At 45.4% G+C, this 16990-nt stretch overlaps 3 protein-coding genes across 3 annotated transcripts; 1 reads left to right on the forward strand and 2 right to left on the reverse strand.

The window, feature by feature from the left end:
- The first annotated feature begins 6 nt into the window (after positions 1–6).
- On the forward strand, positions 7–1282 carry LOC131876912 (uncharacterized). The gene has a single exon (XM_059222452.1). The coding sequence runs from the start codon at positions 278–280 to the stop codon at positions 992–994; it is 717 nt and encodes a 238-aa protein (XP_059078435.1). The 5' UTR covers positions 7–277; the 3' UTR covers positions 995–1282.
- Positions 1283–1317: 35 nt separating this feature from the next.
- LOC131876899 (multidrug resistance-associated protein 1-like) lies at positions 1318–7217 on the reverse strand. The gene is made up of 4 exons (XM_059222437.1): positions 6228–7217; positions 5131–6153; positions 2838–5053; positions 1318–2772 (listed from the first exon to the last, which is right to left on the reverse strand). Exons 1-4 carry the CDS (start codon positions 6651–6653, stop codon positions 1560–1562), a joined length of 4878 nt encoding a protein of 1625 aa, XP_059078420.1. The 5' UTR covers positions 6654–7217; the 3' UTR covers positions 1318–1559.
- A 6562-nt stretch (positions 7218–13779) lies between these two features.
- LOC131876905 (E3 SUMO-protein ligase ZBED1-like) lies at positions 13780–16533 on the reverse strand. Its single transcript, XM_059222443.1, has 2 exons — positions 15679–16533; positions 13780–15571 (listed from the first exon to the last, which is right to left on the reverse strand). Exon 2 carries the CDS (start codon positions 15564–15566, stop codon positions 13953–13955), a length of 1614 nt encoding a protein of 537 aa, XP_059078426.1. The 5' UTR covers positions 15567–15571; positions 15679–16533; the 3' UTR covers positions 13780–13952.
- Positions 16534–16990: the final 457 nt, after the last annotated feature.

Here is a 16990-nt window from a genome sequence, read left to right on the forward strand (position 1 = left end):
TTCCTTCTCCTCTCGACCCCATTCCCGTGGTGTACATTGACGTGACGTAGTTCAAAAACACGGGCCCTTACTCCGGCTCGGCCTCAACCAACCGTCTTGGGTCTTACCATTAGTTTCGTGTAATAATTATCATTGTACCATCAATAACTGGTGGGTGGAACGGCTAGGAGCCGCCCCTGGGATTCTTGGTCGGCCTTCGTTCACCCACCAAAAGAGGTGGGCGAGGTTCTTCAAGAAAACGGCGGGCTGACGATTGGTCTGGCTGGGCTGGAGCGATATGAACTCTTCGGGCAAGTGGGAGGCGGGTTCGGGGGATTCGCCCCCGCCCACCTTCACGCCAGAAGAAGTGAAATTTGTGCAAGACAATCATCAGGAATACCTGCATCACGACACAGCGCTGGGCGAAGGCGTGGAGAACGCCCATCGCAAGCTCTGGCTCCAGTTCCAAGGCACGGCCTCCCAGATGACCAAAATGTATCGTGAGGGCCAGGCCAATCCGGCCTTGTTGTGGCATTGCTTCCAGTTAAGTGCGGGTGCTCTAACTCAACTCTACAAGGATGCGGTCGAAGAGATCGGCGTGGTGCGGGATCGGGCTTACAAGGCCGGCTATGCGCGAGCCAAGCACGATCTGGGCACGTGGGCCAAGACCTCCAAAAGACGTTACGTCCGACGGGACGAGCTTCTGTCTGTGATAGCCCTGGCCTTGCCCGCCACTTCGGCCAACTTGGCGCTCAGTGGTGGTCGCGTCGACCCGCCCTCGGCCCCAGGGGCGTGTGCGCTAACCGAAGAAGAATCCTTGGCCGATCGTGGGGCGGGTGAATTGGAAGCCTTGGACGCGCACGATCCGCCCCTCTCGCCCGTGTTATTCGCCCACCATTTGCCCCAGTCGCCCAATCGCTTGAAGCGCCACCGGTCGTCATCGTCGCATCCGACCAGTCCGCTCAGTGACGACTATATGGACTTGTTTACAATTAAACGGCAGCGCCGGAACTGAACGGGCTGGTAATCCGGAGGCCACGGCCTCTTGGTCTGACGCTCTTCCAACTTATGCGCTGAGTTCAAATGGGACTGATGACGTTTATAAACGCACCGGGCGATACAGTGGCATTCTCCAAAGACATTAAGCAACATCATCTTGATTCCCTTTTCCTCTCAATACTACTACCCCCCCTCCCCTTCCTCCTATTTTCAGTCTTTTGGCTATCATCATCTTGATTATTAATGCTGTCCTATGGAAACCTACACACAACTATGAATATAGCCGAGTCCTTTGTTTAACGTCGATTTCGTGTCAAATTGACACAAGAAGGCAAGGGATCACGAGAACCGTCGTTTTTATTGTCTTAAATTATCTCTTCCTTGAGAAAGCATAGTCTGTACATAGTGTATTACCTTTTTAAGTACAATGAAGCATGAGGGCACGAAATCGTTTAGAACATACACTCAGGGGAGGGGGGGAGGGTATCAACATCGAAGAACATAAACACATCAATTTGCGAACGACAACAATTACCATACTTCTTTCTCTCGGTCCCCCGGTGTGTGCTCGAAATTCTCCATCACTGAGTCAGACCAGCTTCTTTACACATACTATAGAAGATGGATTCTTTGGAATTCAGGAGCGTTTGCGGCGAATCAAATTCCTCTCGACTCCCATTCTTCAGCACCAAGATCTTGTCATAATCCATAATGGTGTTCAATCGGTGGGCAATGGTAATAATCGTACAAGTATTGAATTGGGTTCGGATCGTCTTTTGAATGATTTCGTCGGTCTCCATGTCGATGGCGGCGGTGGCCTCGTCCAAGACGAGGATCTTGGTCTTCCGCAAGAGCGCCCGAGCCAAGCAAATGAGTTGACATTGACCCACAGAGAGATTTCCTCCTCCTTCGGAGATGACGTGGTCCAGGCCTTCGGCCAATTGGTCGCTGACAAAAGTCTTGAGATTGGAGTGAGACAATGCTTGCCAGATCTCCTCGTCGTTGTGGTGATTAAAAGGGTCGAGATTCATGCGCAAAGTTCCCGAGAAAAGGACGGGGTCCTGTGGGATGATGGTTAACTTGCAGCGGAGATCATGGAGTCCCAAGGTTGAGATGTCCAGGTTGTCGATGAGAATTCGTCCACTGACCTTCTCAATTAATCGGAACAAGGCCAAGGTCAACGAGCTCTTGCCAGCTCCGGTTCGACCGACGATGCCGACGCGTTCTCCACCCTTCACGGAGAAACTGAGGTCCTTGAGCACTAACGGCAGCCCTTCTCGATAACGTGTGCAATAGTCCTCGAACTGAATCGACCCGCTATTGGGCCACGATTCTTCGGGGGTGTGGGCGGTATTGGTCCAGGCAGCTTCGGTGGGCGAATCAGCATACTCCTTGAGTCGCTCAGCAGCTACAATGTTAGTCTCCACCTCAGAGGTCATTCGTACGAACCAGTTCAGAGTCTGAGTAACGGACAAAGCGTAGGACACAGAAAGACCCACCAGACCAGGCGAGAGACTTTCGCGGCCCAAGACAGCGAATAAAGCCGAGCAAAAGATAATGATATTCCCCACGACCTCCAATCGAACGGCCAACCAACGGTTCGCAACGATGCTGGGATACCCAGCTCTTTGATTGTAGTCCACCCGGTTCTCAGATTCTCGAATGAAGTGCTCTTGGAGGTTGTACGCCCTGATGGTCTGCACACCGCTCACAGTCTCGCCAAAATGAGAGTAGATTGGTGAGCGACTCACCGACTCAAGGCGTTTCAGATCTCGCGACGTTGCCACGTAAATCCTATGCAAAGATAATCAACAATCAGAAATCACGTTTGATGGAACCATATTTGGGCGTGAACTCACCTCTGAACGATGTAGTAAGCCCCTAGCACAACGGTAATGGGTAGGAGAAACATGGGCGTGGCGTAGGTGATGATGGCGAATGTGGAGAGCACTGCCAGTAGACAAGTGATCCAGCCTCTCAAAATCATGGGCATGGTGGTGTCCAACACATCGATGTCTTTACCAAATCGATTCAAAATCCGGCCTTGCGGGGTAGTGTCGAAGAATGACATGGGTGATTTTAGCACATTGGCCAGAACTAAGTTGTGTAATCGCTTGGCACCGTTCAGAGTGGCCAAGTACAGAAACAAGGATCCGAAGACCGCCGTGAAACCTTGGCCCACTCCAAAAGCACCATACACACCTAAATAGACATCTTGGGAAAGAGTGCCCGTTTGGTTGGCCCGCGAGGACTCGTCTGACCACTTTGAAAGCCAAATACTCGAGGCCGCCGAGCACACTTGATTAACCGAGAACGATATCACAGAGAGGGCAAACAAGATGACGCCCATGTTTTTGACGTAGTACGTGTAAACCGCCATCTGAACTTTTCCGCTTTCGGACTTTTCCTCAAGATATTGCTTATTTTTGGATGCCTCGGGTGGAGTGGGTTTGTCTTTTGTGGCAGATTCAAGAGTACCATCCTTCTCGGGAGAAAGCAATTTCTTTGGGTTTGGCTGCTCTTGTTTGAGATTGGGCGAATCGCTGTGGGCGTCCGAAGCTTGACGCGACTTGGGAGATCTGGCCGCATGGCCCTCGCTGGACTTGCGACTGCTCACGGACATGGATCGCTCCACGGAGTTCTCTTTGCACTCACTCTCTTTACGAGCCCGCTCCAGATGCCGGTTGAGCTCTTCCGCGCCCATGCACTCTTCCAAGGTGTGTTTCAACTCTCGCACTTGATCGTCATCCGACTCGGTCTGTTCTTCTTCGGTCAGGAACTGAACGAGAAATTCGGCAAAAGCACCTTTCCGAGCCAGAAGCTCGTCGTAACTTCCAACCTCCGAAACTTGGCCTTCTTTCAAAACGACAATATTATCCATCTTCGGGAGGAAAGCAATGCTGTGTGTGACCAAGACTCGAGTCTTTTTGGCCAACAAACCCTCGGGCCCGATGACCTCCTGGAAGATGTGCTTACCAACATGGGAGTCCACCGCAGCCAACGGATCGTCCATTAGGTAGATGTCGGCATCGCAGTACGTGGCTCGAGCCAAACTGACCCGATGTTTTTGTCCTCCAGAGAGATTGATGCCTTTCTCACCAATCTCAGTCTGATCACCACCCGTCAGAATGCTCAAATCAGCTTGAAGAGCGCAGGCCTCGATCACTTTCTTGTACCGTTTGTCATCCAAGGATTCATTGAAGAGGATATTGTTCTGGATGGTTTCGTTTTGAATCCACGCCTGTTGGGCTACGTAGGCAACTCGTCCATTGATCGAGGCCTCTCCTTCTATCCTATTAATTTCGCCTAACATGGCGGCCAAGAGTGACGACTTGCCAGAGCCCACAGTTCCCACTATAGCCACGAGGGAGCCTTTTTTGACCTCGACGTCGATCTCTTTCAACGTTGGCTCAGACGCTTCTTCATTCCAGGTGAACGAAGCCTTGTTAAGTTTCACGGCGAATTTGGCACCTTGGCTTGATGGACGGGTATCCTTGGTGACATTCTTTTCCTCCAACTCGGTGGCTCTCATGTAATTGTTGATCCTTTTGATCGAGACGCTGGCCTGAATCAACGCTGTGATCATCATTGGCAACATGCTCAGTGGGAAGCGTAAAATATTAAACAAAGCTAAGGACACGAAGGCTCTCTCAGCCGTTAGCACGTTGGCCTCATCCACAAGAACGTAAGTGGCAAACGTGACAAGGGACACGACATAGGGGGCACATGTCCAAATGAACGAGCTGCCGGATTGCAGGTAGGCCATTTGAGTAAGGATCTTGATTTCCTGCGCGCGAATGTCGTTGACGGACTTCTCAAAACTTGGCTCCCAAGCGTACAGTTTGAGGATTTTCATCCCTTGGAGAATCTCGTTCATGACTTTAACTCGCTGATCTTTGTGTTTCATTTGGAGAATTTGGAACGTGCGCGACTTGGCCGCAATCATGCCATTCAAAGGCACCAACAGAACCATGACCAAGAGACCGGCCAACACACTGGGACCCAATTGCTGCCACAAAAAGAAGATGGCACCAGCGATTTGAAGGGGAGCGCTCCACAACATGTTGATGTAGGGCTGAGAGAGGGGAGAAAGAAGGAAGTGATGGATTATCAGAGCTCTGGCCCAATCGTTTAAGGTGCACACTAGCTTACTGTCATTTCCATGATCCTTTGGACGTCCACGGACATCAAGTTGACCACTTCACCCGTGGTGATTTCTTTCTTGGCCGTGGTGGACACTCGGAGACTCTTGCGGTAAATGGCGGAGATCAAAGACGTCCTGAGCCACAAACCGATGACGTACATCTTGTAAAAGTACTGGGAGAGGGACAGCGTTTGAACACACGAGATGGAGAAGATCAGAAAGGCAAAAAAGATGCCCTTCCACAACGGTTCCGAAGTGTCAGCCGTAAAGGCGATGATTAGTTTCAAGAGGTATGGCGAAATGAAAACCATGATATCGTGGACGAATTTCAGAACGGACCCGTAGCAAAAGGCAGGACCAAACGCCTTGACCATGGCGGGGAACACGCTGAGTTTGGAAAGATCCGGATGGGTCGAGCTCTTCTTGGTGGACTTGAAATCGACATCATCTTGGGTTTTATTGAATGAGGCATCAGGCAATCCATGGCCATTAGCCGACTGATGTCCATTGGCGTGAACAAATTGGATTTGCTTGACCGTGCGCTCCCAATACCGATTGAACCGAGGGAAGACGAAGCGACTCATCAGCAAAGGGTTCAAGTCCCAGAGATCGTCAAAGGTCAGGGATCGCTTGAAACCGGACCAGGCCAGCCCGGTGAACCATGAGAAAGCCAGCTGGGACGGGAAACTGGCCGAGATCAGCGGTGAGGGCTGTGCTTGGACGATTTGCAACGGTCCGCGATAGGCGGGCTCGGGCTCGACCCAGAAATGGAGCGCGAATGACACGACAAACAGGAACACTGACAACATGAACGTGACGGACGGAAAGAACCCGGGCGAGAGGCTCTCACTCCACAAGCGCTCCAAGTGACTGTAGAACACCAACGCCGACGTGATCAGGAACACGGTCCAAAAGCACCATTGAAAACCCGACACACGGATCCCGTGACGCCGTTCCAGGAAGAGCAAGCCCAATAGAGGCGTGAAACACGCCAAGCGCAACAACGGCTCCATCACATCGACCAAGGCCACCTACAAACAGTCATAATCAAACATCAGCCAAAACAATTCCCGGCAGATACTCTCTTGATATAATATGGACTTACACTGGATCCGAGGGCAAAGTAGGCCGTGTCCATGGCCGCCACGCCCGCCAACGCTAGAAGTACGATGAACTTGGCCAAAGCCAAGGTAGACAGTGGAATGTCCCGGCCTTTGGCTCGGCGCACATAACGAATGTAGAAGGGCAAGAACAGCCAAAAGTACACAAAGGGTGGCACGCTCCACACGCACGTCCGGAAACAGGCGCTCAGACTGGGCGTTTCCGTATGCCAGGACTGGGAGGTGTTCCAAAAGGGTCGATCCGAGCCGCACAACTCGGGCCAATAAATGACCCCATGAGCCTGTTCCTCCTCATCCCCGTTCCACACGTAGGGCGGGGCGAGAGTGGTGCTGGCCATTTGACTGGCGTTAGGACTCAAGCTGTCCGCCATGTTCGTACTGGGCTCATCATCGGTCCCCAGGGCAGCCATGATAAGGTCTTTGTATCAATCAGGAATTCCCGTGGTGCCGGATGAAAATGGGATGCTGTGGCAGGCTCTCAGATGGCTCTCAGATGGAGGAGTTGCTCTTGTTGATCCTCAAGACATGGTCTCCCTCCGCTCAAAGGAACGAACCAACGAACGAACGAACGAACGAACAAAGGTAGGATCGAAGGAGGGAAGGATGATAAAGGAAGGGGCAGCCCGACGGGTTCGAACACGGGATGGACGATGGACACCACAACCCGGAGATGACCCGAAATTGGGGAGGTCAGACGGAGGGCCGGGAATGGGTGACAAGCATGTACACTGACGAATTCTTGGACTTACATATGCGATCAGTCTTAGCGCAAGAGTCTTGGCGAAAGTGAGCCGATCGGAACTTCTCAAGACCTGGCTTACTCCTCCTCCTCTCACTCCGCTCGTTTCTTCGCTACCCAATGGCAACATACAACGAAATCCTACGGAACTGATTGACTCTGTAGCTGACTGGAGCGCACGCTAAGCCAATAGACACTAAACACACCGCAGGGTGACCGAAAAAAGCACGACTCGACCACGTAACGCCCACCGGACGTGACAACGGACCATAGAAAACCAAATAATGGACTTATCTATGCAACAGACACGCGATAAAGGGAATGAAATGGGTGACAAAGACAGCCCAACTGAGAGAAGTAAATTGACAATGCTGGTTGCAGGTGGGTTGATGTGGGACCAGGTCGGATAGTCTAGAGTTGAGTGAATACTGGGATAAACTCAAGCGAAAGATGAAGTCCTACTGTCTTTGGTGGAAGGGCTCGATGAAAGAATGGCTTTTTGCCACCACGTGAAGACGATATGGTTCACAGTGAATGTTTCAGTCCTCGGTGGAAAAGGGAGCCCTTCGAAGAAGCCAAGTCACTCCCAGTCTGTTCGTCGGCACACTGCATGCTCTAATCTTCCATGATTTCGTGGTACTCCTCGAAGCTTTACCATTCATCAGTTCAAGCCAGCTTCAAAGGAGAGGTCTTGCTGTACGTTTACTCTCGCCTTAGATGGAGGAACAATTGAACAGTCATCAGGCTGGAATGCCTATCCCCGGACCACTTCTAACGTTTGTTGTTGGCTGGGTGAGCTGAAATTGCACCATGCCTTTGGGGATGAATAGAAGATGGATGTCATAGATGGCACGCAAAGCAACCCATGCGTGCGTGACCATGTGCTGACCAATTTCATAATTTCTTATCCCGATAAGGCGGGTTGGGCGCTTCCAAAATGGTGGTCACCTCTGGGTCAGGTGTTACTACCTCTGCGCATTGCGAGGAATGGCCGAGATCTGGGCCTACCCAATAGCCAGAATTAAGGCATGTGAAGATAGGACCATGGCTTTGTACTTCCCTTTGGCCCTCCCAGGCTTACTGAATTGAGCGGCCAGCGCTTTCTGGAGGGTCAGCTGCAAGGTTCTTGTCAGCTGTCACTAAACTAGTATTGGTAATTAAGGCCTAGTTTATCTGAAGATGCTTTTTCATAATCGAGTGGTTGTCACTTGTCAGATAAAGGTCTAGTGCTTCATTTGATGTTTTTTCGTCGTTTTTCGTATTCATTTTCGTTCTTGCTTCGTCCACTCAATCCATCGTATCATGGTTATGGAAGTGACGGCTCGTGAAGAATCAAATTTGAACCTTTGCGAAACTGACGGCGTTAACAGACAGATCAGACCCATTTAAAAAAATCTTACTTATTGCCATTCCTATTCCTTTTGTCTCAGAGTGGATTTCCAAAAAGATGATGTGGCTTAACTGTGTTTCCATGAAAGTATTCCAAATAGGTTCAAAATTCAAATACAAGGTGTTTTGTGAAAACATGTGATCGGCAAAATTTATTAACAGAAACTATTAAGATTTGTGCAGGATCTAAAAAACGTTATGTAATGTAAGTTAAAATCAGGGCTTTAGTTGTTCCTCAAGTCAAGAAAAAGGGATTGAAGTTCTGTTTCTCCCCCGAGATTTCAGCCTGATGAAGAAGGGTTGGAAAAATAGTTTTTTTCGAAATAAAGACCAGGCAAAAAAAGTTCCGAAAACGTAAAAATAAGTTGTGAAAAGTTGAAATTTCAATTCTAATTTGTTTCATTATTCAAGTATTGTGGTGTGTTTTAAGGCAAAAGGTGCTTGATTATTGTTTTTCACAATCTTCTTGCTCTTTGGGCTCAAAAATACAGTCTTTCCCAAAATTGGATTTCAATAGAGACTATAACTTCAAAGTGATAATCATATTTTGAAGCATCCTGAAATTATTGAAAGTAGATGAGTGGTTTGTAAAATCGTACCATTATTATTTGAAAATCTAAAGCAATTGGATGTAAAAAAGGACCGAAATTCAAATACAAAAAATAAATTACATTTTCAGTTACCTTTCAGTGGCAATCAATACATGCATTACAATAAAGAGATGATCAAAATAAAGGAATTCATTTGAAATTGCAACATAACAAATCCGAGATGAATAGAATTGTTTTCAGCCTTCAGTTTTTTGGGAAAAATAGTGTGTGCGTGTGTAAAAGCTATCACATGGAATGTATTGTACTGGCTGAAAAGAATTTAAGGACCAATCTTTGTGCCTTCTGAAAATCCTTCCCTGCTTTCAAAGCATTGCAGGATCAATTTGAGTCTCATATTTTCATTAAAATGATAATCTTTATTGCGACTCTTGGTCATAGTCATGGCGTAAAAATAACTATATAATAAAATATGATGTACATACATTATACAAAGGTTGTTGATTAAAAGGTGCTGTTGAAAAATCTAATACCATCCCATGAGTGATCCAATCTTGGTCTAATTGAGATTGATAACCCTCTGACTTTTGGCCATCTGAAGACTGCCTCCTACAATCCCAGAGCTTTGCCCCCAGCATGGTTTCTTGTAAAAGGGTTCCACATTCTTGCATAAAGTTTTCCACTCACCAATGGTTCAAGAATGGACACTGAAATGCTTGCCCATTCCCTCTGGTTGGTCTTCATCAGGCCTTTTGTTTTGCTCCACAGTTCCTCTTCATGAAAGCTTTTGGATCAATGTGGAACAAATCTTTGAGCAGGGACAAACATTGTCAGCCAAGGTAGCCCTAAAATTCTTTCTTCCCTGTATTTCTCCTTAACTTCTCCCAAAAATTTAAATAAAATGGAAAACATTTTTTTAGATATTTCGGCCATTTTCTCAAAAAGCAAATATTTAGACGTTTTCACTACCGCGAGTAACATTTTGCCCACTTTTATCATATTTTGGCAACCCAAGAGCCAAAAACGTGAAATCGTGGATTTTTGGTCCAACTCCAAAGTGGCATCTAATTCAAAACACCATAGCGTCTAGTAGAAATAAGGCGGGTTCATCAAGTGGGATGGCCACAGAAGAGAATAGGAAGAAGGGTAAAGTGAGTTTTTTGTGCTTTTGTAACTGCAGATGATCCAGTGGAATTTTCACTATGGTAGGTTAATGGCTGCGTTATCTACCGGGTGTTTCATGATGTTCTGGACTGCTCTCACATGGTAACCCGCTGGAGGTTTGGCAAAAACATTGAATTTAGCTTTTAGTGTGTGCTAGATTTTTCAGAAACTTCAGAATGTGCATGAGGAATTAGGACCATTATTGAACATAGAGAAAAATACACTAGTTAAGGAAGTTGAGTTGAAAAGTCCTCTTATCCCCTCCCCCTCAGACAGAAAATGTTCAAAATCAGGTCAAATAGAAATTTCACACCAAAATAAGAAATTTGTGCATACAAATGCATACAAACAAATGCACAAAAAAGTGTTTGGACTGCACGACAAATGAAAACTAGCTCACCAAATAAAACAAAGTGGCACACAGAAGTTGGGAAAATAAAAGTGTTCATGGCACATCAAAGGTAAATATTGGCACAGTTAATATAATAGCACACCAAAAGAAAAAAAGTAACAAACTCAAATTAAGCACACTGAAAAGAGTTTAAAACAGGCTAAACATTAAAGTGGCACATCAAACAATAAAGTGGAACATTAAAATGACACACCAAACAATAAAGTGGAACATTAAAATGACACACCAAACATTAAAGTGGCAACCAAAACAATAAAAATACACAACAAACAATATAAATGCACACCAAAAAAAAGAGAAGCACACCCAAAAAATAAGGTGAAATCGAATAAATTAGATGTGCAAGGGCCGTAGGGGCCGTAGGAAAAAAACCATCATATGGTTCATATAAACTTCCAATGGACATTGTCATAATCTGTATCAGATAAATTTCTCGTCTGTATTATTTATGTGGTGTGTGTTTAAGAGCTTCCTAGAGTTGAAGCATACTGGGAGATGTCTCATGATGCATGGGAAATTGTTCTAAACACTTCACTCCATCTCCTACCCGAAGACCTCAACTTCCAGCATTCCAGCAACCCAAAACACTTTGACTGTATGGGCAACTTGATTCGAACCTGCCATTTCATTTTTGGCTGGGTCCATCCAAAACATTGCATTGGGTCATACCCACCCAGATCTATCCAAGGATAGACTTATACAACAAGTTTATCACTGATCTACCAAAAGCGCTTTACGGCCTCATTCGCCCTCCTGCTGGGCAACCTTATCTGCCAAGGAGGAATCTTGGTTCTACCTTTAGATTTAACGATGATATGATGCCTTATAAAAAATTATTATTGTCACCAAATCTCTCTGCCAATCCCTCACCATCCACCCGCAACAGTAACAGCAAGGCAAATTTTTGGGGTGCAGGTGTTTTTATTTGCATGCTTTTTTGTTATTTTTGCGTGCCCAAGCATTGTTTGGTGGTCATGTGACGTCATAGCCCTGGACAAAAGGCAATTGAATTCCATGGGAAGTAACCTTTGTTATTCCAAGGTAAATCTTCTCAGCTATTCTTAGTTAAAATAATACAATGAAAAAATTATGGGATGATCAACAAATTAGGCATAAAGGGCAAAAATAGGCATGAAATTCGAAGACAGGGTAGGGGGAGGGGGCATCAGATACGACCGGTAGATGGTGAACAGGAACTCGCATTGACGCGGAAATGGATCATCTGGTTATTGCTGGGTTAGGTGACGCAACCTCAGCCATTGAAGCGGTAAACGAAGATGAAGTCAAGGCCATTTTTTGTTAGGTCATTTATAAATATGATGAAATTATGATTTGGCTTGCATGGCAAATAAGATGGGTATTTTTGGTCAAAAATGTCAAATATTGAGTGAAATATACTCCATCAGGCAAGAACAATAGTTCTAAAAGAAAGTTTCAAGCAAATTTGAAATTTGGTATTACAGTATGTTGTGTGCTCTATATCGATATATGTAAAAGAGCAAAAAAATAGCCCCTTGAATAGAGCCCCTTTTGATCGCAATTTTCCCTTTAACTACAGTTTCAGCAAGGCATTTCATAAGATAGTTTTCTTGGTTAGAGTATCGTAAGGTAACTCTCGCGTCTTAAAACTGTTTTGGCTCAGTTGAAACTCAATCATAAAACACTGAGTGTTGGACAGGGGCTTAATTTTTCTGCCTGTTACTTGAGTTTTTTTTGCCAAAAAACAGTGTAAGATACCTCTAAATCAAATATTTTAATTTCCTCTTAAATATTTGGCCAGTTTTCAAATACGTTTTTAAATTCCCTTTTGGGAGCAAATATCATTCAAATATTTCACTTCTAAAACTTAAAATGTTTTCGGAGTTTCTGCTCATGTATTTCAGTTACTGAAAAAGCATTCCAGTCGACCAGAGTTTCCATATTTGGCCAATCTGGTGCTTTTCGCCATTCTTCTGCGCTTAAATATGTGTGTCCAGTGCTTTTCGAGTTTCTATGAAAGTTGTTTTCATCTGAATTATAAAGTGATAGGTCACCGGATGTACGGTACAGCAGGTGCTTTTCGAGTTTCTATGAAAGTTGTTTTCATCTGAATTATAAAGTGATAGGTCACTACTTACATACCTTTGAGCAAGCGATTTTACTGAATTCATCGCATTTCTTGTTTTTTTTCTGTATTTAGTATTTGTATGTAAGTATTTAGGACCTAAAAATGAGCTAAACGAGCTCTAAGAGATTTCTTTCGTGGTTTAGCGGAAAATTCAAAATTTGAAGCAGGAGCAAGATTTGACAAGATACAGTAGCCATTTCTGTCGTAGTCATTCGTAATGTAGTATCGTAGTGATTATCGTGCAAAATCATGATTTTCGAAGCATTGGTCTTTACTGATGGAAAATCCCAATCTAACAATCACACAAGCCTTCCCAATCTTAGATTGGCCCAATGTTGGTAAAAACAATCACAAGGCGAAAAGCAATCTGACCAATCTTAGGAGTAAACAGCTAGATCGGAAATTAGGATGTTTCTTCGTATGCCAAAAGAGTTTAGACACTTGTTATAATAAATTGTTTTCAATGCTATGGCTCAGCTCTATGTTTAAACATAACTTTAAAAGCATGCAAGTCAGATAAATCTACTAAACATAGGATAAAATGAGTAAGCATTATGAGATGGCACCTACTTTTGGGTGTTACTTTTGTTGACCATTACAAAGATAGAAACAAGGGTTCTGTATTCGCAAAGAGCTAATAAGAAAAGGATTTTTAGATTCTAAGCAAATCCTTCAATGTGACTTATTTTGACAATATTCGATTGCTAATTGCAACATATAATTAGCTGCTAATAACATCGGGGAAATTTTACCACTTAAATGAAAAGGGGACTCGAACCAAAAAAAGATAAAACCACATCCTCAAATTTGAACACCCTTGTAAAGAAACGGTCAAAACTAAAGATAAATTTGAATACAAAAATATTGCAACTCCTTACGTCAATCACATTCCTCTATTGCCGAAAATAATTCTTCATTCCCCCTACAGTACTAAAATGAACAGAAATTGTTTTTGAGCACTCAACAGTCTACATTTGATCGAAGATATCTGTCATTGTGAATTTTGTCTGTTTTTTTGTTACGTGTTATTGCCTGTTAGTCTGCTTTTCTCGTTCTCGACTACATTGATAGGCTAAAAATCAGTACTCTCGGCCTCGAGCGAATCATGTAATCCTCTAATATCTGTTTTTGTGATAAAACTTATTGAATGTGGTTTACGCTCTGATATTCCTTGTCCATCCCATTCAAAATTGACCAGGTTTAGCACAAAGATCCCTATAAAAGCAATTTGGATTTCACCTCTGGCCTTTGAATGTAAATAGGAATAAGACAATGTGTAAAATGAGGGAATGTATTAACAAGCGAAAATTAAGGAAGCATTATTGAAAACATATGAGAAAGTGGGGAAGATTAGATTTTGTTTATGTTTGCGTGAAGACAGATTAGCTTCCGGGCACACTCGTCGCCAATTCGATTCCGTTTCTTCGAAATAATTTGGCCAGCCGAAGAAAACACTCTCTCAGAGGGAACGGAAGTGGCAGGAATGGTTAGATACTTTTGGGCCAAGATGAAGATAAAAGGAAATTTTTCTTGGCCAATCCTCACCCACCAATCGAACGGATCGGTATGCCTAGGCTGGCAAGGGAGGTAAAGGTAGGTGTGAAGGTGAGTATGGGCAATGTCCGGATAGGTCGCAGTATCCCTGGCTTCGTATTGAGCAACATCCTTGTCAAAAGACTCCCAGAGAGAAGATCGAGGTCGCTTGGCTGGATTTTGCTGGGATTTGGGGGGTTGATCTTGATTTGTGGGTGAATACAGGCCAACCAGCTCAGAAATTAAGATCTCTAAGGCTTCGTTTTTCAAGTGGATATCACGGAATCCATTAGCCTTGAAACGTGGATCCAAGAGAGTTGCCAGCGCTAGTTCCTTAATTTTTTCCACTTCCCCAAATCGACGATTGAGATTTCGAAGAACAGCTTGGGACAGGTCGTGTTTTATCAGTCCGGAAAGGGACTGCGCGGTGAAATTGGCGTATTGTAAAATCAGCATCTTGGTGAGGGGAATGACCTTTGATCCAGTTGTGCTTTTTTCACCAGAAAGCTCCAAAGTGGCTTCATACAAGGGTTGAAGTACATCAACTGCTTCATGAAGGACCTCCCACGTTGTCGAGTCAACCACGCCAACCTTGGAGCTCATGCCAGGCTCCGTCAGGAGTTCTGAAACGGGTCCTTTCAGCTCCACTAGACGGTTCATCATTTCGAAAGTAGAATTCCATCGCGTTGAAATATCCTGGATCAATTTCTTAACCGTGGGGAAACCCTGATTACGTTGAATTTGTTCAAATCTTTCCAAGGTTGGCGTGCTTCGTTTGGTTAATTCAACCAGTCTTGAAGCAGTTTCCTTGGCCGCAGCTAAGGCTGGAGTTTCTCTCAACGACGCATTTGCCACCAGATTTAGCGTATGCGCATAGCAGGCCATTTGCTTGATGTTAATGTTTTGCAAGGCCTTGACGATATTTGCCCCATTGTCCGTCACTCCCACCACAACTTTGGAAACGATTTCATTTCTAATCAGCACCGCTTTTATTTCTTCACCCAATCGATCAGCCGTATGACGTCCCCAAATCCGCAGGCAATCCAGAACAAAGCATTGTAAGGTTGATGTTTCGTGATCCCAAAAATGAATGGTGAGTGCCAAGAAGCCAGTGGTATTGGCGGAAGTCCACAAATCAGTGGTAAAAGACACCCATTTGGCTTGAACAAGCTTGTGCCCCAATTTTCTTTGCACCTCTTCAAAGATGGCTGGGATTAATGTCTTCGAAATGACTTGTCTTGAGGGGAGCAAATACTTGGGGTTCATGGCTTGGCAAAAATTCACGAAACCATCATCCTCCACAATCGAAATGGGCTGCATGTCATTCGAAATCATTTGGATCAGTGCTCGATCCAACTCAAGCTTCTTGGGGGATGTGGTTCCATACATTTCAGGGGTCCAGGCCGTCAACGTGTTTGATAATGCACTCATTTCATCTGTAACAAGATGCATTATTATATTATGGTATAAATTAGGTGATGTTAAAATTATGTTTCGCCAGTTTTAGTTCTGGTCAAGATTCTGTAAGGAACTTGGAACTCACCTTGGTGGTGCTGGAGCTCTACGGGATGGAGCTTCTTGAGATGTCGCCAAAGTGACGTTGTGCCGTGATTTGATACTTTGTCTTGCACAAGGCAAATTCGACACTTGGCCACGTCTTTCCCCACTTTCTCAAACACCTTCTATAATAAAGTAGTTGGCCGTATGGGACCAGCATGATGATGCTTTGGCACCGTTCGTCTGGGCTCAGAACCGAGCGAGGTGTCCTCTGAGCCACCGGCACTGGCTGCCACAGGATCCCCATCCTCATGGCTCAAAGGAGTTGGCCTAAGAGGGTCGAAGCCACATTGGACATTGGATGCCGGGGGAAGGATTTCTTCTTCCTCCTCCTCCTCCTCCTCCTTCATGTGCTCCGGAGGCTCGACAGGGATTGGACGGTGGGCCATGCCCAGCCCATCAGTTTCGTTGCCAGGCCATTGAAAGGGATGGTGCGGGATTGCGGGTGGGATCACTATGGGCACCCTGGCGGTGCCGATTTCCTCCTGATCGTCGACCTCTTGACTCCTCTCTTCAAATCCAGCCGACAGTGGGGCTTGGGGAGGATGGGGAGAACAGGGACGGGGGCAGGAGGTCAGGAGCGATCCTAACCTTGAATCGGAAGGTACGATGTCCCCACTTGGGCCACTTGGGCCACTTGGGCCCGGCTCATCAGCAATGCTTCCAGCATCCAGTGAATCAACAGCGGGTTGATCCTTTGAGACGGAAGCGAGGGGCTCTTCTTCTCCCAACACGATCCTTAATGTCATTGGGGTATCATCATGACCTTGGCCGTTGTCCAACGAAATAGGCTCCCACATCATCTCCTAGCTGCGGGTTGCTTCTGTCTCCATGATGCAGAAGTTTCCAAAAGAGAGTGGGCGGATTGTGGGACATTGTGTGAACTCTTAATTTGGGTAGGTTCCAGCTGGACTTCAGGAATGAAAGATGACGATGATGATTGATGACGATGATTGATGACGATGATTGATGACGATGATTGATGACGATGATTGATGACGATGATTGATGACCCCAGTGACTGACTAAAAGGGAGAGGAAACCACTTATGCTCGTCGTTAAAGCTACTACTAGTTAGAAGAGGAAAAAGTGTCCCATAAAAATTTGAAAGAAGGCAATGGCATACCCGAAGAAAAACATATATCAATTTTCTTTGCCAATTTTCTGATTGATTGAGCTCATTTCAACTTCTGGCAGCCAACCATGCTTTTTAAGGGCAGAATATAAGTAGAGAAATCATACTTAGGGAAAAGTGAAAAAAACACATGGAATTATATGGTCACCACGTCGGATAAACT

Source organism: Tigriopus californicus, chromosome 2 (assembly GCF_007210705.1).
Source record: "Tigriopus californicus strain San Diego chromosome 2, Tcal_SD_v2.1, whole genome shotgun sequence".
In the NCBI taxonomy this organism is placed as follows: Eukaryota; Metazoa; Arthropoda; class Copepoda; order Harpacticoida; family Harpacticidae; genus Tigriopus; species Tigriopus californicus.